The 27,885-nt window shown below is 36.5% G+C and overlaps 1 protein-coding gene across 3 annotated transcripts in view; it reads left to right on the top strand.

Moving 5' to 3' along the window:
• KIDINS220 (kinase D interacting substrate 220) overlaps positions 1-27,885 on the top strand; it is a 76,035-nt gene that overhangs the window by 10,945 nt on the left and 37,205 nt on the right. For all 3 annotated transcript variants that reach the window (XM_030490963.2, XM_030490962.1, XM_030490964.1), the window contains exons 3-22: positions 2,614-2,712; positions 4,160-4,258; positions 5,760-5,858; positions 6,813-6,914; positions 7,384-7,482; positions 8,420-8,617; positions 10,688-10,786; positions 13,190-13,288; positions 13,883-13,981; positions 14,894-15,071; positions 15,606-15,770; positions 17,170-17,349; positions 17,707-17,872; positions 18,817-18,968; positions 19,947-20,236; positions 21,501-21,641; positions 22,280-22,523; positions 22,680-22,768; positions 23,769-23,913; positions 26,640-26,802. In XM_030490963.2, coding sequence (XP_030346823.1) covers positions 2,614-2,712; positions 4,160-4,258; positions 5,760-5,858; positions 6,813-6,914; positions 7,384-7,482; positions 8,420-8,617; positions 10,688-10,786; positions 13,190-13,288; positions 13,883-13,981; positions 14,894-15,071; positions 15,606-15,770; positions 17,170-17,349; positions 17,707-17,872; positions 18,817-18,968; positions 19,947-20,236; positions 21,501-21,641; positions 22,280-22,523; positions 22,680-22,768; positions 23,769-23,913; positions 26,640-26,802 — 2,906 coding nt within the window. The remainder of the gene's footprint in view (positions 1-2,613; positions 2,713-4,159; positions 4,259-5,759; positions 5,859-6,812; positions 6,915-7,383; positions 7,483-8,419; positions 8,618-10,687; positions 10,787-13,189; positions 13,289-13,882; positions 13,982-14,893; positions 15,072-15,605; positions 15,771-17,169; positions 17,350-17,706; positions 17,873-18,816; positions 18,969-19,946; positions 20,237-21,500; positions 21,642-22,279; positions 22,524-22,679; positions 22,769-23,768; positions 23,914-26,639; positions 26,803-27,885) is intronic.

Here is a 27,885-nt window from a genome sequence, read left to right as displayed (position 1 = left end):
ATATTTTTGTCTTGGCTAAAAACAAAATACCAAACCAGGAATACCAGTGGAGTAGGTCTAAAAAGATTGCTGGCACTCAAGCCAAGATTTGCTAGTGCCAGGACCTCCCAGGCTGCAGTGTCTTGTCCAATGGTAGGATCACCCACATTGTTACCAACCCTTTATATCTTGACTGTGATCAGTTGCCAGAAACACTGGGATGTTCTGGTCAGTTTGTGTATGGACGCTTTGGTTGGATTAAGACCAACAGTTTCAGTTAAGTGGAGCAAGTCTCAGTCTCTCTGCCTTTTTCCTGTGCGTCCTTTCTCCTGTGCGTATTCTTCTCTTACACCAGATACATTGATTACTTAACAACTAATTACAGATGCTTGCCTTGTGTGATACACTTTGATCCTAACAGCCTCCAGTTTCCTTTGTTGTGTCTTTCCTTCTGCTCTTCTGCTCTTGATGCTGAAGTACCTTCTGCATCTTTTCTTCTGAATCTGCTGTTCTCTCACAGATTGCAAGAGAGCGCTAATCTGTAAGATAACACCACTGAATAACTTCCTTAAAGAGATACAGGTCTGACCCTTTGTAATTTGGTATTCCAGTACTTAGGCTTAGCTGTGATGTACAGATACACAGTACTTGATGTGCTTGTGAGAAATATGAGCATTTAGTTGTTGTGGAGTGTCTATAGACTCTTGGGCAGCTTTTGAGAATTAATGTGGATGTCACAAGCATAGTAATTATCTTTTGTTTCTGTGTTGGTGAAATCTTCATGATTTGCTAAAACACTGGATCTGTATTTGAGCATCTTCTAGGAAAAAGGGAAGGATGTTTTCAGTACCCCTATAGAGAAGTTTTCCATTTGTCTTAAGAATACCAGAGACAGTCTACAACTGTATGATACTTCTTGCAGGAGGGGATCATCTTCCCATTCACAACCTCTTCTTGCCCAGAGATACTTTTGTTTGGTTTGTGTTATCCACCTGTGGAAGATGATCACAGTGATAACAATAATAAGTGTTCAGAAGGAGGTAAGAAGAATGCTCTAGCTGAAATAGGGATGTTTGTGTGTATTTCTAAAGCACTGCTTGGAAGGGACCTCTGGAGATTATCTAGTCCTGTGTTCTGAGGTGAGTTGCTTGGAGCCAGCTGGAATTGGCTGTGTCCAGCACAGGGCAGTCCCACCCTCTCTTTACAGAGACCTGGTGCAGCTACCTCAATACCAAAACCTGGACACCTCCACTCAGTACATTGGGGCAGAGGGGAACCTTGTACCCCAGCCTGTCAAGGTCCCTCTTGATGGCAGCACAGGCATCTGGTGCATCAGCCACTCCTCCCAGCTGTGTTTTGACTGCAAAGGTACTGAGGGTGCACTCTGTCCCACTGACCAGGCCCTTAATAAAGGGCTTGAACAGGACTCCAGTACTGACTCCTGTAGTACTGGGCTACTGACTGGCCTCCAACAGGACATTGTGCCACTGATCACAGCCCTCTGAGCCTCTCAGTTCAGCCAGGTTCAGTCCACCTCACCATCCATTTATCTAGTCCATATTTCATTAGTTGTCTATGTGGATGTTGTGGGAGAGAGTTTGTAAATCTTTACTAGAGGTGGGATAAACAGTATCTCCACTCTTGGTCCACCAAGCCAATGATGTTATCACAAAAGGCAGTCAGATTGGTGAGGCATTATTTCCCAAATCACTTGGCGTGTGTCTTCCCAAAATATTAACTTGCGTAGAAAGAAATCGCTTTAAAGAGCAAAAGTTACGACTCTTCTCTTTTCCAAAGAGAGCTGTTCTCTGGTTTTGTTTGCTTTGTTTTTTTTTTAAATGACCAGACCTAAGTACTCCTGCTTGTCGATAACAAAATATACTTTAGGAGCTGAAAGCAAAGGTATCATTTTGAATGCAGAGCAGTTGTATCTCAGAAGTTTGCTGGCACAGAAATAGGCTGATGGAAGGGTGAGAGATTGTAACGGACTTTTAAAACATCACTGAAAGCAAATAAAACAGCTTTTATGTCTTTCATCTTCCCTGAGATGAAGCTGGCTGTTAAGAATCTGTGTTGCACAGGACAGGAATTATGTCTGTATTTGGAACACTGTCAGACAAAAGCATTGTGTATAACTTGACTCTTTTTTTCTAAGACTTGAGCAAGAAATCTTACTGTTACTCTGAACCAGTGTATGTTTTAATGGCCATTGTGGTTCCTAGGCTAAACTGATTGATTTATTCATTTCTAAACAATGCAACAGAGCTACTTCAAGATGTAAAGGTGTAACAGGCTGTATTAAACATGTCTTCAGTAGGAAAATCATTCAGAAAGAAAGTTACTTAACAATGCAACTTTTTTTCAGCTAGTCATTTTAAATGTCTGAAACGTGTGTGGCTGTTTGGTTCGGCTTTTTTATCTACTATGAGACAGGGTTGAATATCACAATCTCTGTTCTTATTGCATATTTACTGCGTGGTTTGAAAAGGAGTCCTTCTCACTGGTTCTTGCTGGCAATTAAAAAACAGGAACGACTTAGCATAGCTCTGTAGTTTTTGGCCTTTTATTGTTGGTGCATATGCATCATTTGCATCTCTTTCCAATGCATCACTTTTCCTATCATTTTGGTTTCAGAATGGCCAGACTCCACTCATGTTGGCTGCTGAGCAAGGCAATTTAGAAATTGTCCAGGAGCTTCTCAAGAAGGGAGCTAATTGCAACTTGGAAGATGCAGTAAGTATTAGTGCTTTATGTGATGGTACCTAACAGCAGCAGAAGAAGAAATTTCAGGAGGCACGCGAAGAAAAGTTTAGTTTGGTTGAGGGGAGGGGAAAAAAAGAAGGTGGAAAATGATGACGTATAAGAGAAATTTTATCCAAAATTGCTTGGCTCTGTATTCCTCTGGTTTGATTCCTCATAAAGAATCGGGATATTTAAGACACTTTAAATGTCTGAGGGTCTCTGCTGAATTCTGCTGCTGTTTCTTCTGGGAAATTAGTACTAGAAAGCTATAGTTAGATATAGGAGTACGGTTAAGGTTGGCAGTAGTTGACATAAAAATGTAGGCAGAATAGAGAAATACAGCATCAAAGATGAGGTCCAAGTGATTTTGCTCATCTCAGTGGTGATGTGGTATGTTGGGATTTCTTTTTTATTCCCCCCTCTTGGTTTTGGTCTTTTTCAATAAATGCTAAGGGAGATTTTAGGTTAAATGATTATTTCAGGTGAAAGCCAGAACAGTGGCAGAGAAGGATTCCAAATTTATGAATCGTCTTCCTACCGTTGAGGGAGGTGAAAGATGCCCAGAAAGGGTGACTAGGACAGAGGTGGTGTTAAAAAGTGTTCAAAGGTCTGTATGTTCCAATGAAGAGTGAGAAATAGGAAAAGGATGATGCTTGTGGGTTTTTTATTTCTGTGCTTAGTTTAATTGTAGCAGTGTGGACATCCAGGAAAACCTATAATTAAACAAAACAAACCAAAATACCCCCAACACAAACCCACAAAAAAACCAAACCAAAAATGCAATCAGACAAAAAAGTCTCTCTTTTTTGAGACATTTCATTACATGTGCTGTAGATGTTAGAGTTCCTATACTTACAGGAAGAACAGTTACCATATAAACTCTTGATTTATTTATATGTGTATAGCACATAAAGCAGTAATCCACTGCTGGTGGACATGGTTTGAGCAGTGAATGGATAAGTGTAATGCAAGAGGAAACATATCTCCTGAAGTCAGGAAGCTAAGAAGCTGTGCTCCAAATTCCCTGCATATTAGCCCCTTGGGTGCTGTCACCCAGTGTACGTGGAGACAGACCACTGCCATTTTCTGTGATCTTGGTTGCCATCTCTTCCCCACCCAGCAGTTCTTAATGTTTTGACCTCATTCTCTGTAGGTGTTGCTTCCTCCATAAAATTTTTAAGAAGTTAACCTGCAGTGAACTGAAGAGTGGAAAGTGATAGGTAGGAAAGGAGATAATTGGAAGGGAGATTTGGAGTAGCTGTTAGTTTGTATTTTTCATGTGTATAACTGGCAGGTAGTCTATGAGTTTATTACTTTTTTTTTTTTTCTCCTAAAGGACAGCTTTTAAAAGGGGTTGTGGATTTCCTGTTGTGGGTTAAACACAGTAATTTTATTGAAATATTGAATATCACTTAAAAATGTGTGTTCCTTTTTCTAGGATAACTGGACAGCTCTCATTTCAGCAGCTAAAGAAGGACATACAGCTATTGTAGCAGAACTACTTGATCATAATGTCAATTTGGAGCATCGGGATTTGGTATGTGTTGTCCTAGTGTAAAAATAAAAGTTTTTAGTAAGAACAGTAATTTTGAGAATTGTTGATTTTCAGTTCTGAAAACAAATCAAAGATTTTCTATTCTTCAATTGTGTGCTCAGTGCTGTTAAAATGGAATAGAATATATGGTTAAATACTGTTTTTACAGCTTTAAAATAGTTGCTTTAGTGTTAAGGAAGGCAACTTGTTTTCTAGAGACGCTTTGTTCCTCTTAATTTGCTTTGGAAAAAAACTAACCTGAAGAACAGTTTGATTTTTGGCTGTGTTTTGGGGGACTGTAGGGGGGGTGGTTTGTTGATGTTTTTATTTGGTAGTGGTGGCTTTTTCTTAAGTGTTTTGGTAAAAGAGATGTTACCTTTTCCCAGAAGATACCTGTCCATATTTACTTTTTCTCTGGACAACCATGATTATCCATAGAGCAGTCCGTGTTCTCAGCATCCTGGAATTTGTTTTCATTCATCTTCTTGAATTTTTTGTATGGGAAAGTAGGCGGTAGTGAGGTCCGCCTAAACAATTACAGAAGTTGCTTACATGGTTGGAAGGTTAGATGCCTCTGAAGAGCTATAGACTTGTCTTCATTGGCCAAAGAGGAAATTAGGTACTGCAAGGACTAATATTTGACTTAAGTTAGAGTATGGAAAACCACAAGGGGAGAGTACAAGTGCTTCCTTTAATGGAAGTTCCACTCTGAAAGCTGAGGCATCTTGACATACCCTACTAATCTGGAATTTCATAAGAGTAGCGTTAAGCACATCTACGTGGCCAGTGGTTGATTTCTAGGCCTCTGTCAATCTAAGAGGGATTTGTTTTTTTACCTCTCTAAAAGTGTATTATGAAGGAAGAAATAAAAATTGTGTTCACATTTAGCAGAAGCATATTTTAAAAATGTTATTTTAAAATTTATTTTCGTTACCTGACCTGTCAAATGCCTTAGGTGGTGAATCCTTGTTGTCTGCTACTTTACAAGCTTAAATACATACTCCAGTGCAGTTTGAAATTAGTTGCTGTTATTACTCCCTTAAGATGACACTGATTTGCTTCTTCCTGAAAAAGAACTAAATTGTTACATTGGTGCTTTCTGAAGGCCAGCTGTCTGTTACACAAATCAAAAGGAAACCCTCCATGTTAATTGATCTGGATTCTAGATTTTTTTTGTTGGTTTTTTAAGGTAGTGCTTGTTTTCTGTGTTTGTTTATCCACTTGTGTGCACTTCAAGCCTGAATAGAGTGTTTACAGCAAATTCAGGAACATTCAGGACACAATATTCTCCCAAGTTTTGCAACAGCAGGAAATCAGTACTTTCATACATGTGCTTGCTATTTATCCTACATAAGTAGGATTACAGGGTTGTGTAGTTAGTCCTTACTATGTTTTGGACTTGCAAACCAAGCTTAGGACAAATACAAAATGAAATGAAAGTCACTAATTAGGTTTCTAAAGAATATTTTTCAGTTTTTACACTTCTTTGAATTGTATTTGCCAGGGAGGGTGGACTGCCCTGATGTGGGCATCATATAAAGGCCGTACCGAAGTAGCTAAACTCCTGCTTGAGAAAGGAGCAAATCCAAACATCACAGGAATGGTAAGTTTTAGTCTTAAACACCCCCTCCTCCCAAGTGTTTAAAGTCCTGAATTGTACATTTGTCTTATTGCTTAAACATTTTACTTTTTTTTTTTTTTTTTGCAATAGAACATTAATCACTATTTATAAAGGGCTTGCTTTAATAACCTGCATGACAGCCGCTTATTTTCTGAATTTTAGTTTTTTCTTTAATTAAAGCAGATGACTATATAGCTCATAATAAGATTCAAATTAGCAGGAGAGGAAATAATAGAAAAATAGTGTCTCTAATGCTACTTGAATAACAATTTTCATTTTTCTGCATCTATAGAGGTTAATGGAGTAACTAATATGTGCAACTTGGAAACAGTATTTTAATTATTCATAATAGTTATCAAATGGGCTTATAAATACGTACCGTACACGAGAGAGAATTAAAAACCTAAGATTTTGAGATTCATTTCATTTTATAAACATTTTCTATAAAGTATGGGCATGTTTAAACTTGAATGAACAATTTGTTTATACTGTCAGCTCTCTAATATTCGAGGCAACAATGAACAGTCAACGAAGAACACTAGTGACTTACTTTTATGATTGTTGATTTCATCTGGTTTGCATGTGCAGTTTCTGCATGTGTGACATGACTGGTCTGCAGTCCCGATTCCTTGGGGATGTTACATAGCATTTGGTTGCTGCTTCCTTCTTACATTACAATTGTTTATATAAACAGAAGGATGTGAATTCTTAAACCTTGTTTAAGGAGTTATAAACCAAAATCGATTCCAAACAGTAGCCATTTTCCTAAATATCATCTCGACCATATATTCAGCAACAATTATTGATATGTAGTTAGATTTATTTCTGTATATTCCTTCTTCTATGGGTTTATTGTCTCTTGGAGCATTGTGATCAATATTGTTAAGGCTAATTTTATTTCACGTGGGGTTTTTTGGTTTTGTTTTTAATTCTAAGCAATACAGCGTTTATCCAATTATTTGGGCAGCAGGACGAGGCCACTCAGAAATAGTACATCTCTTACTGCAACATGGAGCTAAAGTGAACTGCTCTGACAAAGTAAGTTATATTTATATCATATTTAATTTCATTAATGCTTGATACACTCCTTGTAAAAGTACATTTTTTTAAAAACCTAAAAATCTATGAGCTTTTGATTGGAAAAACACCCGCTGTTATATTTTGTCTATGAGATTAGAATGAGTGTGCTAGAGTAAGTCACTATACTTGCAAGAAGTTTTTCCATAGTATGCTGAAGGTGTTGTGAACATTTCTTGCAGTGGAACATATTTCTGGTTTTTAAGCTATTGGAAACCTTGCTATCGTAGGTTGCATAGAAAAATAGTTCTTATAGCTATCATTTACAAAGAAAAAGTCAAAATGGCTTTTCAAATGCCTGTGTTAATTCATGAGACCAAATTATATATTTGTAAAAACTAAAGCAATAAAGTATAGGATAAATACTAGATTGTAGGGGATACTAAATACAGAGAGCAATATGATAAAATGTTATAAATGTTTTTTTCAGTATGGAACTACCCCACTCGTTTGGGCAGCGAGGAAGGGTCATTTGGAGTGTGTGAAATACTTACTGCAGATGGGAGCTGATGTTGATCAAGAAGGAGCTGTAAGTAACTGTTCGTTTTCCAGTGGTTAAGGTGTGGGTATATACGTCTGTGTCCAGTTTCATTTTATAATACAAATACCAAGAAGTACGTGAAACAGGATGAAATGTTGTTGTTGGAATATATTACTTTCCAGCTAATTGCAAGCTACGTGTGAAGATTTTATTAAAAGGCTTCGTTTTGCCTTTTAATGAAAATATTCTGTAACTAGGGAGTTGTATTGACAGGCGACACGCTGTTATGTAAAGTGTAAATTTTAATGACTATAAATGAATTCAGGTTATTGTTCTCTGAAGGTTAACACTATCAAAATTTGTTCTGTACCCGAGCCTGATACATCAAACAACTTATTCCTTGGTGATATTTGAAAAGTAAATTGAGCACAAAATGTCTTTTGAAAATAATAATGGCTGTGGTGCCTTTTCAGAAATAGGAAATTTTTTAGAAGGTTTCAGCTGCGTATTGTTTTTAAATAAAACAGACTTTATTTTTAGTTGTATAAGACACTTAAAATGCTTGTTTAAAAAAAACCGCAAACCCTCAATCGAAGCTAAGTGAAAAATTAGGACAACTTTTGGTATTCATATGATTATTTCTGAAGTTCTTCAAAAAAACCTCTTTGTGAACAGTGTTGACAGACCTGGGTACTCTGATGACACCATGTTCCCATAAGACAAGAAAATGATTTTGCCGAGTGTATAACGTTTGGGAGATAGAATAAACTGAGCTTTATTGTTTGCGTTTGAAGTGTTCTCAACTATAGTACTTAGTTTATTTACTTTTTTTAAAAAAGCATAGCAAGTGCAATTTAAAACATAAAACTGAAGTAACAGTTGGATGGTTAAGAAAAGAATGTCAGTGAGTGTTCTGTTATTTAAACTGCTGATATGATGATTTCTATATCCACTCTACAATGAAATCTGTTGGCTTTGTTTAAAGAATTCTATGACTGCACTTATTGTGGCAGTGAAGGGTGGCTACACTGACTCAGTAAAAGAAATACTGAAGAGGAACCCAAATGTCAACTTAACAGATAAAGATGGAAATACGGCTTTGATGATTGCATCAAAGGAGGGACATACTGAAATTGTGCAGGATCTTCTTGATGCTGGAACTTATGTGAACATTCCAGATAGAGTGAGTAAATTTTAATTTCAAATGATTCATAGTTGTGGTTTTATATATATATCTAGTAATAATATATGTTGAGATACCAGCGTACATGAATTTGTGGGTATATGGTTTTGGTTTTACTGGCTTTCTAAGTTTGCTGCCACCTAGGGGTATTTTTATGTATTACTATTTTACAAGTATGTTCAGTGGCAAATGTTGCTGTGTGAAGGTAAAGGAGAAACTATAGAAACTACTCTTTTTTTTTGTTTGTTTTGGTTTTTTTGTTTTCTTTGAGATTCTTGAATTGTGAGTTTCCCTAGGGCATGGAAATGATTTATGGTTGTATATTTGTTGTATCTCTAACATAAGACCGAACTAACTTGCAGATTTGGTGTGGGGGGTTTGTGTATTAACACACGAGGCAATGCTGTTAAAATTGTAGAACAACGGGTATTATTAAAAACCCCCAGAATTTATTTCATTCAGCATCTATGTTTATATTTTACAATGAAACTTTTGACCAGGAAACTTGCATATATTACAGGAAGACTTCAGCTCTGGGTTAAGACATGTAAATGTGACTGTTGAAAGCTGCACTGTGTGCCTGGGCTGATATTGCATTGCTCAGTAGAGGCATGCAGTATGGGCAGTGCCCAGGGCATGAATCTGCTTTCTAGCCACTCAGGGATTTATTTGTTTGCTTTGTAGGTGCTTGAACTGTCTGCAGTGTCCTCTTGATAAGCTTTTCTGCAACGTCAGAGGCAGGCCAGGCACCACACCCTTGGGGCTATATGTGGTTAGACATCTAAGCTTAGGTGCCTCTGTCAAGATAAGTGGGTTCAGTTCAGAGCAGTAATACAGTTCTGAGGCTGAATGCCCAATCCCTAAATTTAATAGCTTGGTGTTGCAGAGAAGAGAGGAAAACTTCCTAATATTTGCCTCATAATTTTAAAAGTGTTTTGGATGCATTTTCCTGTATTTCAAGTGTCAGCTTAGTGCATTTCTGCAGCTCGGTACATAACGGCTTAAGTATTGTTTGTGGCAACAAATTTGATCTTGGGGACATATCAAAGCAAAACTTAAATATTTAAGAAAATACATTGCAGTCTCCTTTCCCACCTCTTCTGTCACAGAATTCTACATCTGTCTGCATTTGTGTGCTTTTAGGAAGGATAAGTTACAGCTTTCAGTTTAGCTGACTGTATTCCAAAAATACATCAAACAATGAGTAGTCTTAGTTTCAGATGCTGGAGTAGGTTTTGATAAGGAAAATCTCTTGTTTTGCGGCCAGGTATGTAGCAACAGTGACTGATAGGGGATCTGATACTAGTGAGCTTTCTAACTGAGTTCCACACTTGTGATTTAGCTCTACTTTTATTTATTTTTCCTGTTTTATCATAAAGGAAGTATTAGATAATGTCACAATTTCATTCTTCGAAATTCTGGCTATTCTTAAGTGCGTTAAAACCAGAAGCCTTAAGCAGAATTGTAGCTTTGTTTTACATATATACAACTCCATTTACCACAGCGAAATATTTTTTCTTTTAATCAATTTGAGATAAAATCAGGCTGTTGCTTCTTTTTCTTTATACCAGCATAGGGCATATGAACAGGATATCAGTCAAACCTGCACAAAAAAAGGGACAAAATCCTGTAAAATGCTTTTGTCGGTTGTGAAGCATCTACAGGAGACAGCCAACATTCTTGTTTGATTGTAAAGCAGTTATTACTGTGAGTGATTGGTCTTCCTATGAACATAGAGAACAGCTAGATTTTTGTCATGTTCATTATTAGTTTGTGCTGTTACTTTCTAAGATAGTGGTTTAAGGTGGACCTATTTTTGGGGTGGGATTTTTACCATAAGTATATAATATTTAATCTCTTTGCAAAAAAATATAAAAAATAGAGTCCAGAATTTTGTCTTCTGATTCTTTTGCAGATATAGAACTATTTTTTGTATCTTTAAAATGGGTGCAGATTTCTTAATGTAAATAGGCATAATGTGTATTCTGAGGCTATAGTTTATTCTGTGTTGCATTTTTATTTGCTAAATAGTATTAATTCATCTTCAATACTTTTTCACTATTTTTCTAGAGTGGCGATACAGTGCTGATTGGGGCTGTCAGAGGAGGTCATGTGGAAATTGTGAGGGCCCTGCTCCATAAATATGCTGATATAGATATCAGAGGTCAGGTAAAGTACGACTTAAATGTTGGAGTAGTTCTTAAGCAGGATGTGAATTTGAATACCAAACAATTATACTGTGTTTCTAAAACCAGGGCTTTAAAAACTTGCTCAGTCTACTCTATGGGAAACTCAGATGCCCATCAGACACTAAAAATACACCATGTTGCTCTGCAGTTTTTAAGATCTAAGACATATGTAATTGCAGTGACTTGTTAAGCAACAGTTTTTTCAGTTAATCTGTATAATGGTTGAAAAGTAAAAGATGTAACTTGAGCTTATTTCAGCTGCACTACTGAACCATTTAAAAAATGAAATACTTTACCCCCCCAGTACTGTTATTTTAATACTTAATATTTTAATTCTTACTATCAATATATGAAAATATAATACACCTTAGATTATACCTCTTGTCAGTGCAGTTCTGTCACTGTGCTTGGTTGGTTCTTGTCTCCTTCACTAACTTCCTTTCTCATGTTAAGCAGTGTTGTCAGCGATTTCCATGCTTTTTATCTTCCCCTTCCTTCTTTTTTTGTCCTTTGATTAAGGTTTTTATTTTTTTACTGAAAGCTCTCTTATTCAGCATGATATTTGTTTTTATTGTGCAGTCAACTTGCTTTCTTTTGCTTGAGACTATTCAAATCACTCCACTTGCAGGCATATATGTTCTGCCAAGTTTTAACACAAAACTAACTTGGTCACTAAGCTGCGAAGATTCAGTTCCTGCTCTTGGTGCAGAGCCTCCTCAAGAAGCTAAGAAGCTTTTAGTTTGGTGAAAAAGTAGCATTTGGATATTTTCCTTTAACCTGCTATTGGAAACTTGGAACTGCGTGTCTCAGATGTGGGTCTGAAAATGTGGAGCTTTTGATATGACCAAGGCAATACAGCAGTAGCAAGAGGACCCAGCCTCCTCGGGGGCGGGAAGCTTGTGACTTCTGGCTCTGTAGGGGTGTCTGTATAGCCATTTGCAGTGGTTAATCTGGAGAAAACATTTGTGAGAAAACATACGGAGAAAACTTGTCGACACAGCAGGGGTGAATACCATCAGAGGAGGATTCTGGCTGCGCGCTTCAGATCTTTAGATTAGGACCAGCTAATCTGGGGAGATATGCTGCCTGCCCAAATCTGTGATGTTCCAGAAAGATTGCAGGGTCTTGTACAGCAACTGTGCTCCTTGCTGCATATATTCATTCATATGGGCACTAGTCGGGGAGACCTGGAGCAGATAGAATGTGACTACAGGGCTCTGGGAGTGAGTGCTGGGGCTGTGGGGGACTTGCACTTGGTGTGCTTTCTAGCCCTTCTGATAAGCCCTGGCTGTGCAGCTGATGTTGCTGGTCAGGAGTCAGCTTTCTCAGGCTGGTGTCTTGTTGGAAGCCACCTGATGGAAGGATGGAGGACGTGAGACTCAGGTGACCAGAAGAAAGAAATCCTAGTAACTGGGATTGTTAAACTGTCAAGACAGGCTTTAAAGTCAGTGAAGCCCACAAGTGGGAGAGAAATTGCTGCAAATGAAAGAAACAAGCAAGGGAGAAGGCTGCAAGGCGGACTTTGCCATTCCTGCTTAGAAGGAGGTGTGTGTTCAGAGGCTTTTCTTAAATGTCTCTACACAGTGTGCATCAAACAGAAAGAGTCATGGTGCAGTCACTAGGCTACATAAAGATTGGAGGCATGGAGAGTTTCTGGGATAGATCACTGGGGAAAAAGAAAATAAGATGACACAGGAAGATTTGCAGCTATCAACCATCCCACCTGCTTCAGCTGTACCGTGTATGGTTGATCTGCATGCTGGTGCTTTGTGTTGACTTTCATCTCCATCTTCTTCTACAGCCTTTCAGCTTGCATGGCCTGTTTTTAGGCCTGCCAACCAGTTCAGGAGTTTTATTAAAGCTATACTGTAAAATTGAGAACAAAAAGGAGTTATTTTTTTTTTTTTTAAGGCTTAAAAGTGGTTACCACTTTCATGTTCTAATAGAGGAGAATTTTCTTTTTTAAATTAAAAGAAAGCAAGCCCCAGAGAAACATGACTAAAATAAAAAGGGACAACACTGGAAAAAGTGGGTTTACTTGATTAGAAAACTTGAATATTTGAGTTACAACTGAATATGTATAGTTTCGGAAACTGTTTCAAGAAAGGTTGAATCTGCTTGGATTGTTAAAGCTCTTCATATGTTTTGCATGGCTTTTTAAAGTAATTTGTATTCTCTAGCCAGGTTTCCATTTTCCCCTCTCAGTTCTATTAGTGTGCCAGTTAGGTTTGGTGGTGTTTTCCTTTTCCTACAGCTATGCTCAAATTTGCTGTTATGTGCTGTTTTCAATATAATGGTTATACTTTATATACAATTTTTTAAATTAATCCAGCTGAATGACGGTACTGTTAACATTTAATACTCTTTTTTTTTTTTTTCCCAGGATAATAAAACTGCTTTATATTGGGCAGTTGAGAAAGGAAATGCTACAATGGTGAGGGATATCTTGCAATGCAACCCTGATACTGAAACGTGTACCAAGGTGATGATTAGAATTTTAATTGAATTGTTTTGTTTAATATCCGTTCTCTTTTCAAATCCTGTGTGATGTTAAGATCCTAATACTCTTCTGAGATATGGAATTTATTTTCAGCAGTGGTAATGTCCCCTTTGTTGATAAACATCACCTACTACTAAAACTCAATAGCAGGGAAAGTGTGGGTACTTCACCTCAGCATCATTGACCTGGGCAGCAATAGAGTAGAGAGCACTACTGGAAACTGAAGAAAGAGGTTTCTGATACAACTAAACATGAAAGTTCAACCCACCATTTTTACTGCATGTGCAGGAATAAAACAAATAGAAGGGGTAGTATGTAGAGCAGTGAATCACCTCTTCCATGAGTCTCTTTTGAAATATCTTGTGTTATATCTGAATCTGTTTTTTCTCTCTTTGACACTGAATGTATATAGAAATGTATTTTGTTCTGTGATTCTAATCAATCTAGAATACAGGGTCTGTAATTTGCTCTGAATTATCTTAAAAGTTTGAGATGTATTTTGTTATGCTATCACTAGTTTTTGCTCGGGTTTGAATATACAGAGAAGATCTTACTAGGCCTACTTTTCCTTTTTAGGATGGAGAAACACCACTTATAAAGGCAACCAAGATGAGAAATATTGAAATAGTAGAGCTTCTTCTGGATAAAGGAGCTAAGGTCTCTGCTGTAGATAAGGTAAAGAGTGTTTATTTAGTGCATTTAATCATTTTACATTTGCAGCAGAATTTTGTCGTGATCTGTCAAGGCTAATACAGAAAGAGTTTCCCATACGCTTAATAATCAGACAGACCTTAATGCTTAAATGTGTAGTCTCCCACACGCTTAATAATTATATAGGTCAGAATACTTAAATATGAGTTAATTCCCACCATTAATATATTGATTTTTTGTTTTGCAGTAGGTTGCTTTTAGCAATATGAGAAGAAAAAAATCTGGGTCAGGAGTAAACATTTCATAGATAATAATGCTAATTCTTAATACACTTGAAAAAGAGCATAGAGAATGGTTGTTACTTGTCACTGATTTCGATTAGTAGACATTAAACTAAACAATGCCAAGGACAAATACAATGGTTTGTTGCTGTCCTCTTATGCATTACTTACTTTAACTGTAAACCTTTTAGACACAGAAACATTTATTTGATACCTTTTTAACCTCTTTGTATTAAATTTAGGGCAAATAAGTAATAATGTTGTTTTAATGTTAGAAGTCTGAGCAGACACTGAAATAATTCTAACAAGCAGTATCTCTTGTTCTCAACAGGTCTCTGAATTTCCTAGTAGACACTTGTTTCTAAATAGAGACTACAGTTTTCATGAGCCTTAAGATATCATTGTACATGTTTAAGAAAGAAGATAAGTGCCTTAGATTTAGCATTATAAGAACTGCCTTTTCACATGTCTTTTCTGAAACTTTTGTAATGCTTTGTCAAGGGGAAAAAGTGCTTGCCGTAAGGCATTAATGCCGCTGAGAATACCTTAAGATGTATTTTAAGTAAATAACACATCTGAAACAACTGGAACATATGGTCTGTTTATACTCTTAAGAATTCGTGTTAGATATTATTAGTTTTTCACTTAATTGCAGAAAGGAGATACTCCACTTCATATTGCCATTCGTGGAAGAAGCCGTAAGCTTGCCGAATTACTCTTAAGAAATCCAAAAGATGGTAGATTGCTTTACAGACCCAACAAAGCGGGAGAAACACCTTACAATATTGATTGTAGCCACCAGAAGAGTATTTTAACACAGATATTTGGAGCCAGTAAGCATAAGTATTTAATTTTATATCCTTTTTTTTCTTTTTACCACTTGTATATTGAGAATCCTGTTTATTCAATTCTGCATGGCAAAGCGGTAACTGTTTAGTTTTTTTAATGTTGTAACTAATAGAACATTAAAAAAAAATCAGCAAAAAAAAAAATCAGCATTCTAAAAGCCTAACAACGGTCAAATGCACTTTTTATTTTTGACTTTTGGCACTAGATATGGTGCAACTTCTGGTGATTGTTTCATTTTTACTTATGTCTTGCTTGTGTAGGACTTATTTTCTTTGACTTGCTGTGATTTGGGATTTTGTTTGAGCCTTTTGTGGTAAGCTTTGATGGTTTTGATAATTATATGATATTTTTGTGGATGATTTAAAATTCTTTTGAGCAAGAATGTGCCAATAATAACAGTTATTTTATGAAGGAGTATATGTAGAAATATAGGTGAACCTGTCATGATTTTAGGTATGAAAATTGTCGTATTGAGGTTTCTTAAAGCAAGGATCTGTAACATAGTATATATATTACAGGACATTTGTCTCCCACGGAATCCGATGGTGACATGCTGGGTTACGATCTGTACAGCAGTGCTTTGGCTGATATTCTCAGTGAACCAACAATGCAGCCACCTATCTGTGTAGGCTTATATGCACAGTGGGGTAGTGGAAAATCTTTCCTGCTCAAGAAACTGGAAGGTAAAAGTTGATTTTCTGTAGGTTAGAATTTACCTATGAAAAGCAACACATGGGAATTACTAGTTTTTGCAACAGACATAGGTCCATGTAATGTTGTATCTAGTCTCTGTAATGAAAGGATTTAAATTGCAGTGTGGTCAGTTCATCCATAGGGTGCTTTGTTCATTTGTACAATATCAAGACAGTCTTTAAGTATTGCTGTCTATTGTCTTCTGGGCTTCTGCAGTAATGAATCTACCCTTTAGGTACTGCTAAAAGCATGCTGCTTAAATGTGCCTTGCTGGGGGTGTTCGTGTGTCAGATCAGGATTGGATTTGGTTTACTGCAGTATTTATTTATTGTGCCTTCTATGTGTCATATATATATATATATATATTTTTTTTTTTTTTTTAATGTTTAAGAACAAATTCCAGGCTATTAACATTTTTTTTCCCTGTAGTGTATTTTGACTGCGTCCAGTTTCCTTCCCCTTTCCCCTTATTTACTTTGAGCTTTTTGAACTTTCTGAAATGACAGGAAGGCAAATGCAGTAAATGAAGAGAGTCAATGTTTTTCACAGTGGAAATAGGCGTCTTATTTACAGCTTTAGCTTTTTCTAAAGAAGGAGATTTTTCTGAGATGTTACAGTATAATTCAGAATACTTACAGCAGTCTTGATGTTGCTTGCTTTCTGTGATTTCGGTGTTTTTAAAGCTTCTGTGTTAGTCAGAATGGGGTCTCTGCATTTTTATTTTGTTCACCTCATGCCCCATATCATAAACAAGAAGCGGTGTGCATTTTTAATGTTTATTGTTGAAGAGCTCTTACATTTTTAAAATGCCTATTTCACTATTTTCTTCCTGTTCCTCATTCATCTTTTTGTTCTGAATTGTGTGTTTAATGTTTCTTATTCAATAGATCCTAAATAAGTCTCTTTGGGAATTCCTATTTTAGTAATTGTGAATGAGCAAACAGAAATAGATGCTGAGGCCTTTACATCTTCTGTTATATATCTGCTTGTTTGAGGAACATGGTCCAGATTTCAGTGATGGATGCTTTGGGGGTTGTTGTGGTTTTTTGACAGATACGGTGGATTTATTTTTCTTGGGGTCATAAAACATGTTTTAAGCTTCTGAAGGAGGATAGGAGATCGCATGACTTTTAATACACTTTCAAAGTAGAAAGCCTGCAGCAAGCAGTGCAAGCAAGTATTATGTATTTGAATGGTTTCGGTCATTGCATGGATGAAAACTTATAGTTTTGAATGAATGTTTGAAGAAGAATTCAAGCAGTAATGGGAAAAAGTTGTACAGTTTAGTGAAAAAGTGTTTCATTTCAAAGATGATCATTATAATACCCTTTTTGCTTTCTGTTCTAGAACGATTTCACATGTTAAGCGGTCTTTGTCTTTTCATTTTAGATGAAATGAAGACTTTTGCAGGACAGCAGATTGAACCTTTGTTTCAGTTCTCCTGGCTTATTGTATTCCTCACACTTTTGCTGTGTGGAGGTTTGGGTTTATTGCTTGCTTTCACAGTGGATGCAAAGCTTGGAATAGCAGTGTCACTCAGCTTATTAGCGGTTCTCTACATTTTCTTTAGTAAGTCTTACATGAAGTTTGTGAAAGTTTTCATTTAGTTTTGTAGTTCAGTATTGCTTTGTAGACATGTTTTGTGATTCAAAAAAAATACTAAAAGTTTTTGTAGAAAATAGGACCCCTTCAGACCCTTTCCTTGTGTTTTGCATGTAATTTGTGAGAGGGCATTCTTGAAAACAGCCAATTTTTGTGTATTAACTTCATTATGTTACTCTTACCCTTCTCATTTTTAGCTTTAACTGTTAAAAATTCATTCAACTCTTTTTACACAACTGTGTACCTTATCTGTTCAAACTTCATAGTTCATTCGGTTGTGAACATTGACTAAAATGTAGCTGTAACATCTTTTCTTATTTTCAGCTGTAATTTACTTTGGTGGCCGAAGGGAAGGTGAGAGGTGGAACTGGGCCTGGGTGTTAAGTGCGAGGTTGGCAAGACATATTGGATATTTAGAGTTGCTTCTCAAACTCATGTTTGTGAACCCACCAGAATTACCAGAGCAAACCACTAAAGCTTTACCTGTCAGGTTAGTTATTTCATTTATTTACTCTTGAATGAATAATTCAGGTTCACTCTGATACTTTTAAAACTGCGTGTATTAATGTGTGTGTTTATCTTCCTATGAAAAGTGGTTGAGATTTCTGTTTGAAAAACAGTAGCATTGGGAGAGCATGTAGTGAAATTTTTAGGAGTGAAGAAAATAGGGGTGTTTTCACTACCCTGTGGCAAAGTTGTTGAAAGCTGCTGCTTTTCAGTATTAGGGGTTTTGATTATCATACTAATAAATATACCTAACAGACAAAATAAGAATTCAGTTTTCTGCTACAGCTTACCATGTATTAAGTTTAAAGCTTGTTTTACTGATTACTTCTGTTGATGTCTTTTTGCCTTTTTCCTAAGCAGAGCATCAGACTGCTCACAGCTTCTAGCTTACCTAAAAGCAAGAAAAGTTATGCCATGTGTTTTATAGTTTTGTTTACTCCTCTTGTTTAGAGACTTGTATTTTAGCCTCATGATGCTATTATGTGATCTTGTTCTGATTTTTTTTCTTTAATCCTCAATAAGTATTTGAAAATAGCTTGTGATGGAGTTTTGAAAATACTTGTCAAGATTATGTTTGGTATCATAAAGATATTTTTATGTTTTTACTGCTGTTTGAGATGCTGTTAGTGATGTGATCATTGTTACCTTATTAAGAAATCAAGTCTTACAATAGGAAGTGGGGCAAAGAGGAGGTTGATAACAAGAAGAAATAAAGAAATATTTAAATTCCATGTAGTAGAGTTTAGAAATAAATACTTAAATTCCATGTAGAAGTTAAAAAAAGAAATAAGTATTTAAGTATTTTATGTTTCGTGCCACTTGAAAAATTTTTCAGCTGCAGAGATGTGGGAATATTTTTGTTTTGGTTGCCAGAAAATATTTGAAGGTTTCCGAAGTATACAAAACCATGTTTTTTCTCTATCTCAGATTTTTGTTCACTGACTACAATAGACTGTCCAGTGTAGGTGGAGAAACTTCATTGGCTGAGATGATTGCTACCCTCTCTGATGCCTGCGAAAGGGAATTTGGTTTCTTAGCAACAAGGCTATTTCGAGTTTTCAAGACAGAAGATACACAAGGTTTTTATTACCTGAATGACATTTCCAATTATTCCATGTCAATGCACTGTTATCAAGGGTTCTGTTTGCCACATTATAAGCTCTTGTTAGAAACCGTTGTAGCCATGCAGAAATTTATACAGAAGGGGAAGCTCTTTGTATTGTTTTGGCGAGAAAAATGCCCTGTTTTCTCTGTTCATCTTGATTTTATTAATATAAGAAAAGAATATCTTCTGTGAAGTATAGTTTTCAGAGGTGTCAATGGATATGCATATTTATATTGCATCCTTCTAGATGCAGCATGGTATTTTTTTCATAGCAATTGCGTCTGAGTCAGATAAAGGGAAATGTTTTTTATGTATTGCTAAGAGAAGTTTTGTTTATTGTATTTTAATTCAATGCTTTTGTGAGTGTCTACTTTTTATTCTTGGAAATAATGTATAGCAAATGTTGGTCCAAAGCCATAAACTCCTGTAATCAGTGCTGATCAGATGGGATGAAATATTCCTACTTGATCCAAATGGAAAAAACTTTTTTCTTCTGTCCTGTCTGCAGATTTCTGAAAAAATATGCAGAACACAGTATGATACTGTGAAGAAAGGGAGTTCTTGAGGGTAATTTTCAATTCATAGAGGACTTCTTTCTACTTCGAGTTCAGCTTCTCTGACCTTGGATAAATACACTTACTGAGAGAGACCACAAAAGGGATGATACTACTGATTGAAATCTATTTAGTAAAGATCATTTCCATCTGGTATGGATTTCCTGAAATGATGGAAGTGAACTGAAGATTCAGGGAATATATCAGCTTCAGGATTTCCAAGAATTCTGGGAAATTTAAACAATTTTTTTCCGCATGTTTGTGACTGGTTGGTTATACTGCAGTGACTTTTTGTGCAAGTTAGTGTTTATGAGAAGTATGTAAGTTAATAGATTTTTTTTTTACTCACTTGAAATTACATTTTACATTCATTTTAATAGCAAATTCTTGTCTCCTAGGTAAAAAGAAATGGAAGAAAACTTGCTGTCTCCCATCCTTTGTGATTTTCCTGTTCATCTTGTCCTGTGTTGTTTCTGCAATTGCCTTGCTGGCAATTTTTAATGTAGAACCAGCCAACATGACTGTGAATGTTTTTCTTATAACGGTTACCTGTGTTGTTGGTTTGGCCTTTATCTTGAATTGTCGCACGTGGTGGCAAGTGATGGATTCAGTTCTGAATTCTCAAAGAAAACGTCTTCACAACGCTGCCTCCAAGCTTCACAAGTTGAAAAGTGAGGGGTTCATGAAGGTAAGTATTTACATGCACTGGCCATTAAAAGAATTGAAACAAAACTCCAAACCCATAGCCTTCTCAAGATGAGGCACCATTTATTTGATCGGGCCAAGTTTTACAACATTAGAATGAGCCTTGGTGAGGTTTTACTGAAGGGAGCACTTCTATTTGAATATAAACTCTAGCATCATGGAACGGTTTGGGTTGGAAGGGACATAAAAGATCATCCAGTTCCACCCCCACCCTGTTATGGGCAGGGACACCTTCCACTAGACTGGATTGCTCAAGGCCCCATCCAGTCTGGTCTTGAACACTTCCAGGGATGGGGCACCCACAATTTCTTTGGCCAACCTGTGCCAGTGCCTCACCACCCTTACAGGGAAGAATTTTTTTCCTAATGCCTAATTTAAACCTCCCCTTTCAGCTTGAAACCATTCCCCCTTTGTCCTATGTCTATGTGGCCTTGTAAAAAGTCCTTCTCCAGCTTTCTTGTAGGCCCCTATTAGGTACTGGAAGGCTGCTCTAAGGTCTCATCTGAGTCTTCTCCAGGCTGAACAAGCCCAACTGTCTCAGCCTGTTGTGATGATTACCTCTGTAGATTACAGTTAATACGTTGTATAACAGTTTGTTGTGCATGTATTTTTGTAGCACAGAAGATAGTATCTGTGTCTTGCTACTGTGTTTCTTGACAATTGTCTTTTGAGTGATATTTAGCTGGCATAACTTCAGCCATTTAGGAGTTAGGTTTATCCTTTGCAGTGAGAGACGTGGGTAGTTGTGGAGAGTTATTCATATAACTTATGTCATGTTAATATGCACATTCAAGATCAATGTAGTGGCAAATAGATGAGATTTTAATGTCTATATGTTAGTTGCTGAAATTAGGACAGGTGAATTCCTCCTTTGTTTCTATGTTAAGGGTAGTTGTTATATGTAAGTGGATTAGCTGAAGCTACAAATACCCCTTTGTTTACTCTTGAAATACTGATTTACAGTGCTTATTACTTTATTTTTAAATAACATTGTAATGGAATCTAAATAAGGATAGCTTGTTACATTAAAGTGGAATATGTCATACATTTCTGTGCAAACAGGAAATTAAAATTTTGGAAGTGACATTTTAGGACTTTCAGTTTAGATATTTATATGTGTTTATTTTTGTAATCTTACTGAAGTATTTTTGGGATAAGTAGCAATCTGCAAAAGGAACTGTGTGCATTTTTGTGAGTTTTAAGTATTATAGAGATGTCTTTTCCTTCTTCGCTTTTCATTTTTACAGGTTTTGAAATGTGAAGTGGAACTGATGGCCAGAATGGCAAAAACCATTGACAGCTTCACTCAGAACCAAACAAGACTTGTTGTAATTATTGATGGATTGGATGCTTGTGAACAGGATAAAGTTTTACAAATGCTCGATACTGTGAGTTGATCATTGTATAAGAATGATCTCTGGATCATGTGTATGATCTTTTCCATAGATGAGCTCAGATACATACAGTTGTTGTATATTTTCTGTAGAAAGAAGGCATGTATACAGATGCTGTGTGTTGTAGTCTTTTAATGTTTGTGTGTATTGGCATAGCTGTAGTACTAAGAGCAATGGGTTTTTAAAGTTGAAAATTAAATCCCAGTAGGGCTGTACCTGTTGATACCTGTGACAAGTTTTGAAGTAATCAATGTAAATTATTGCAGAGTAATATTCTGTTGCAACAAACTTTGGATGTTTGTAGAGTTTTTTGTACTTACTTTTGAATTACTTCAGATGAAAAATACTTAAATGCTAAATATTGAGGGGAGCCAGGACATAACTGCACGATACCTTCTTGGTGATGACTTCGACTCTAGCTACTACTGCTAATTTGTCAAGTATACTTATTCCTAGTTGTGGATAAGTTCCTAGATACCTCATATTGAAGAAACTGACATGTCTGTACATCTCTTGTCCTCTCAAGCTTATAACTTGAGCTGAATGAATATAAAATGCTGAGTCAGATGTTCAAATGATCCACAGTTACTATTAATTATTATTAACGAGGTGTACTGTTTGCTTCTTTACAGGTGCGAGTCTTGTTTTCAAAAGGCCCATTTATTGCTATTTTTGCAAGTGACCCACACATTATTATAAAGGCTATTAACCAGAATCTCAACAGTGTTCTACGTGATTCAAACATAAATGGACATGATTACATGCGAAACATAGTCCATTTGCCTGTTTTTCTGAATAGCAGGGGGCTTAGTAATGCAAAAAAACTGATGGTAGCTTCGACAACCAATGGAGATATTCCTTATACAGACAATGCAGGTAAGGTTATGCAGGAGTTCCAAAACCAATGTTCCAAATATCTAGGTTTGGAACAAACTGTTTAAATAATTGGTAGCTCATTAATGTTATTTTTATAAGTCAGTCAAATGTATATGAATGGAGAAAAATGCCTGCCATTCATTTTCCTTTCCATAGGATTACATGAAGAGGTTGACAGGAGAGTTTCTCAGAACAGTCTTGGAGAAATGAGCAAGCTTGGTAGCAAAACTGCTCTCAATAGGCGGGTGAGAAAGCTTTTTAGACTAGATGGACATGCTGGTAATACCTTTTTTTTCTTTTCTATTATTTTCTTTTTCTTTCATGTTTTTAATTATGTCAGCTCGGAAGAGTTATCAAATGATTCTTACAAAATTATTGTAAATGATCCATGTAGGAAAAGTACATTCTTAAATCACTAGACTGGTGCTCTATCAAAGAGGAAAAAGCACTCCTCACCAGTACTCTTTTCCACAAATACTGAAATTCAGCTCTCTGTGAATGATGAGGTGGTACAGCATACTGGCAGTAGCTATGATCTATCTATTTATCGATGTATATTTTGAATTTTTGTGTACAAGGCTGGTATCACTTGGTTACAGGATATATCAACAAGGGGCAGTAATTGAGCAAATCAAGGAATTTAGAATATTACAGTACTAGACTTTTACTGCAACATGTCCACCACACTTTCTTTTCTGCTTTCTGTTCTGTTTTCCCATCTTTATGTAAAATCAGAAAGTGGTTGAATAAAAGGTATCTAGGAAGTAGTAAAAAGCAATGCAGAGTCTGAAGATCCTGAGGTTTTTGTGCTGCCACAGGTAGAGACTTGGAGAGTTCTGTAGCGGAGGAACTTGATGTTTACTTTAATTTTAGGATGTAATTAGTAAATGGATGGCATTAACTTCTTATAGAGGTAGTAGGAAACAGTGATTGCAATGCTGAAATTAGTAACTTTTATACAAAGTATCTCACTGTGTTGCTCTGTTTTACCCTCTCAGAGTTGGCATGGAAGTAAAGCGTGTAACTCTTCTCAGTTCTTGGCTTATATGGAAACCACATTCAACTGTTACGCTGCTAAATCAAAATTAAGTTTTGATAAATATTTTTATGGTATAAATGGCAGCCTCACAGATACATATTCTCACAAAGGTTCTAACTATATAATCAAGTAAAACTGAAGTATTTCAAATACATTAAAGTTTTCAATACTAGTCGGAATTCTTTGCCTTTTCGTGTCATTATCAGGATACTTACCGAAGACGCCAGATACAACGTACCATTACCCGCCAGATGTCTTTTGATTTGACCAAGCTGTTGGTTACAGAGGATTGGTTCAGTGATATCAGTCCTCAGACCATGAGAAGGTTGCTAAATATTGTTTCAGTGACAGGTAAGTGTGGCATGTTTGTGTATGGTACACAGTATTGTGTTTGGTTTGCTTGTAGTTACACTCAGACTTTTTAGTGTGTAAACTGAATTTAACTAAAGTCAGTCCGTGTGTATTTTCAAAATTCTTCCGAAGCAAAATCTTCTAGAGTGCAAGCAAACTTATAGACTATTCCATGTAGAATTAAAAAAAATATTTGTTTGTTGTTTCTTTGCCTTCAGTTGGGAGGCAAATGATTCTTGTCTACATTTTTAGGAAGTTTTATATTTTTAATTTTGAAGTGGGATAATTATATACATTTTTCAAGTTTGTAATACTCTGATGTGAACAAAGCTTGTGGCGCTGGTATCTTAGAAGGTAAACTGCAAGGCAACCCCAGGTATGTATCCTTTACATGTTTGCTATGGATATTTGGAGTTCTTTTTCCCCTGAATGGTTGTCTGGGGCTCATGATAGCATTTTATGACCTCTTCTGCTTCAACAAAAAATAATCAAGATATTGGTGTCTTTGAGGTTTAAAAACTGTAAACAATTGGTAAAGGAGTTACGGAAGTATGATAAAAACATGTTTCATGTAGGAAGTGAATGGGGAATGATTATTACTGTCTTTTCTATTACAGACAATAAAGGCACCGAATAGCCTTTCAGAACAAAAGAATTGAGTTACGTTTCACACTGTTTATAGCAAAATGCATAACTCTGCAACAGTATCATATAGATGTAGGAAACTTACATGGATTCAGAAACAATCAAATACCTGAAAAGTAAAATTCATCAAGTACTAATAGAAAGCAAGCAATGAATCACCAGGGGCTGGAATAACAAAAGAGAATATTGTTCTTACTTATGTTCTGAAGCTTTTACCTAAGCAGTTGCTATTGTACAGAATGAGGTTTCTGGACAACTTGGACATTTACTCAGAACTGGCTTTAACCATAAAAAAAACATCCTGTCAAAAGCTTGAGGTTAATTTCAGTATCCTTAACTCCAAAGGATTAAATTTCATTTTTTTTTCTGTTCCAGGCTTTGTATTCTGAATGTTTATGATTAGGATGGGTACCCTTGTAGAAAACTGCCATTATTCACCAGGTGGTAGTGAAACACTTTTTCGCTCTGATGGAAGAAAACTTTCACAGATACAGAAGTATCACAGTGCCTGGAGGCGTATCAAGGATGGGTTCAACAGATTTGGCATTAAATTCTTCATTGGGTGATGGTAGCCATGTTGCCTGCATTGGCTGCAGCTCAGAAATCAACCCATCTCTATTGCACAACACATACTGGAGCTAAGAAAACTGCTGCGACCACTCAAGGTCGCATGTAGGGTGTTTGCTTTACCAGTAGATGCACAGAGTAGTAGTACAGGCCAAAACTGAACTTGCTGATCCATTTGGTGGCAGAAATCTGCTACAGGAATATCAATGCTGCGTCCATTGCCCAACCTTTGCATTTGGAAGTACTTATTTCCAGCATGTCACAAGTAGGTGCAATTGGTTCAGGTCTGGTGTAGTGCCTAGGTGATCATCTCAGTAGGAAGTATGCTACCAGAATGTAATTGTATGTCTGAGCTGAGGTTCAGCTCTGCTGAACCAACGTGGATAACACAGAGGGGTTGGCTGTCTCTGCAGTTCCATTTCCAATGCTTGCACAGTTCAGATTGTCCTAATATAGCTTCACTAAGGTTATGAAGAATTAAATGTAAAGGCTGTTCTAAATTGAGTAAAAATAACCCATGGGTTATTTTTTATTCCATAAACTGATGCTAGCATAATTAATAGAAGAGTGTTAATGTGTCATTTTCCTCATTTTCCCCTGCCTTTTCCTTTTTTTAGTAATCATTCATATGCAACAACAGCTCTAAAATTCTGAGCTAATCTTTTAAATAAATGTGCGGTGCTGTAGCATTGTCATTACAATTTGTAGCATGAAATGTCTGGTTTTGCCGGATTATAATGCAGATGTGAAACTATAACAAAATCACAAACTGTTAGTTGTAAAAACAAACCAATCCCTGCAAGAACACTCTTAGTGTACTACAGTCTGTGGTTATATACGGTGATTTCATGAACAGCTTCATAAGCAGAGCCTTCAGGCTGTAAGTTGCACATCAACACCAGTATTAATAATGCAATTCTAGAAAACTTGCTGAAACTTGAAATGCATAAACTGTAGCATTAACTTTTTCTGGTTTTTAGAATCAGCTTTATTTTTAATCTGTACTTTGCCTTATTAACTTGAAACAGTCTTTTGTTTATAGTTACAAATTTTACTTTATTGGCTATTGAAGATGGCAGTTGTATTCTTAACTTATTTTGACCATACTTCATATGCCAGCGCACAGAAAATCTTTCACAGGATTAGCATGATTTTCGTGTTTAGATTGAGAAATTAATGCTCTGTGAAATTCTCTATTGAGTTTTGTTAAAGTAACTTGAGATTCACTTTTAGTAGGATGGTAGAAGTGTGTGTTTAACCGGGAGCTGAAGTTGACAGTTTTGGAGAGTTGTGTTCTGACCAGTGTTTGCAAAACTTTTTATTAGGTTGTGAAATGATGTTTTTAGATGTGACTTGGGATGATTTTGAACTTACTGAGCTAAAAATACAATACCAGAAAGTTCAGCGATCAGGTTAAAGCACTTTCATGGCTGTTACTTGGTAGGGGGGATTTTTCATAATGGGAAAAAAAAAGAAAATTCCTTTGTTTCTTCTCTCCTTCCCTGTTATATTAGGTCGTTTATTGAGAGCTAATCAGATCACATTCAATTGGGATAGACTGGCTAGTTGGATCAATCTCACAGAGCAGTGGCCGTATAGAACGTCATGGCTCATACTGCATCTTGAAGAGACTGAAGGTGTTCCAGATCAGCTGACTTTAAAAACCATCTACGAGAGGTAGGTGTTATTCTGGCAATGGTATGCCCTTTCAATGATTAAAATACTGATCATTATTAATGATTATTAGAATAACATGGCTTTCAACCAGCTACCAGGTTATAATCAAAAATTGCCGCAATCTTAGTCTCTTCTGTTAACTTTTGGAAACTTTTAAATTACTTTCATTGCTGTTTAATGCCCCACATATGAATGGGTGCTGAAGTCTTTCACAGATAGCCTTTCTGTCTCTTGAGATAATTTTGGTGCATAGCAAGTGTGCGTGGGGCTATGGCAGTGCCTTTTGCTGCAGTTACGGGGTATTGAAGTGAAGCATGTCTTTCTCCATTGCTGATATAAGTTGCTGTCCAACAGAGCTATTCAAGTGTTGCAGCTGAGAGCAAATGGTCCTTGTGTTGCCAATGAACATGCCTCACCAGAACCAGGCTGCTTGTAAGAAAGGACTTGTGGATTATGTGAAGTGTGTTGATGGCAGTGGGAGAGATGCAAGAGGAAGAATGTGAGTGGGATTTGGGCCTATAGGAAGAAAGCAGAATCTGAGAATGAAAGTCAGTGAGAAGAAAGAAGGGTTTGAAATAACTGAGATCAGATGAAAAGAACAGCTGAGGTAAAGAGGAAAGACTGGAATTGATTGAACAAGTTACCAGAAAATCTTGAGACTTTGCAGGGTCTTGGGAAAGAATGGAGAGGAGAATGAACTTGGATAGAAAATTCTGGGAAGGTGCCTTGCACTAATAGTTATGGAATAGGAGAAGATGAACTGGATGAGGGTCTGGGATGGGATGGAAATGGTTGAAGTGTCGAAAATAAAATTAGGATTGATTGGGAAAGATGATTGAATTGAGTTGTGTTACGAAAGTCGAAGTGAGATTAGGAGCTGAACGAGGGACTCAGGTGGAGTGGGCATGGTGAGGCTGAGGATTGAAGATAGACAAAGAGGGCAAAGACAGCTCCTGTTTGCTTGTTTGTCTTAGGATGTTCTCTATTCATATTTCATGTTAGTGATCTCTTTCACTAGATGCTTTGGTTTTCAGTATTTCAAAGAATAAGCAATTCCTCCACAACGTCCAAAGACTGAAGTAG

Source organism: Strigops habroptila, chromosome 6 (genome assembly GCF_004027225.2).
Source record: "Strigops habroptila isolate Jane chromosome 6, bStrHab1.2.pri, whole genome shotgun sequence".
Classification (NCBI taxonomy): Eukaryota; Metazoa; Chordata; class Aves; order Psittaciformes; family Psittacidae; genus Strigops; species Strigops habroptila.
The sequence above is the reverse complement of the archived record's forward strand: the minus strand, read 5'-3'. Positions and strand labels throughout refer to the sequence as shown.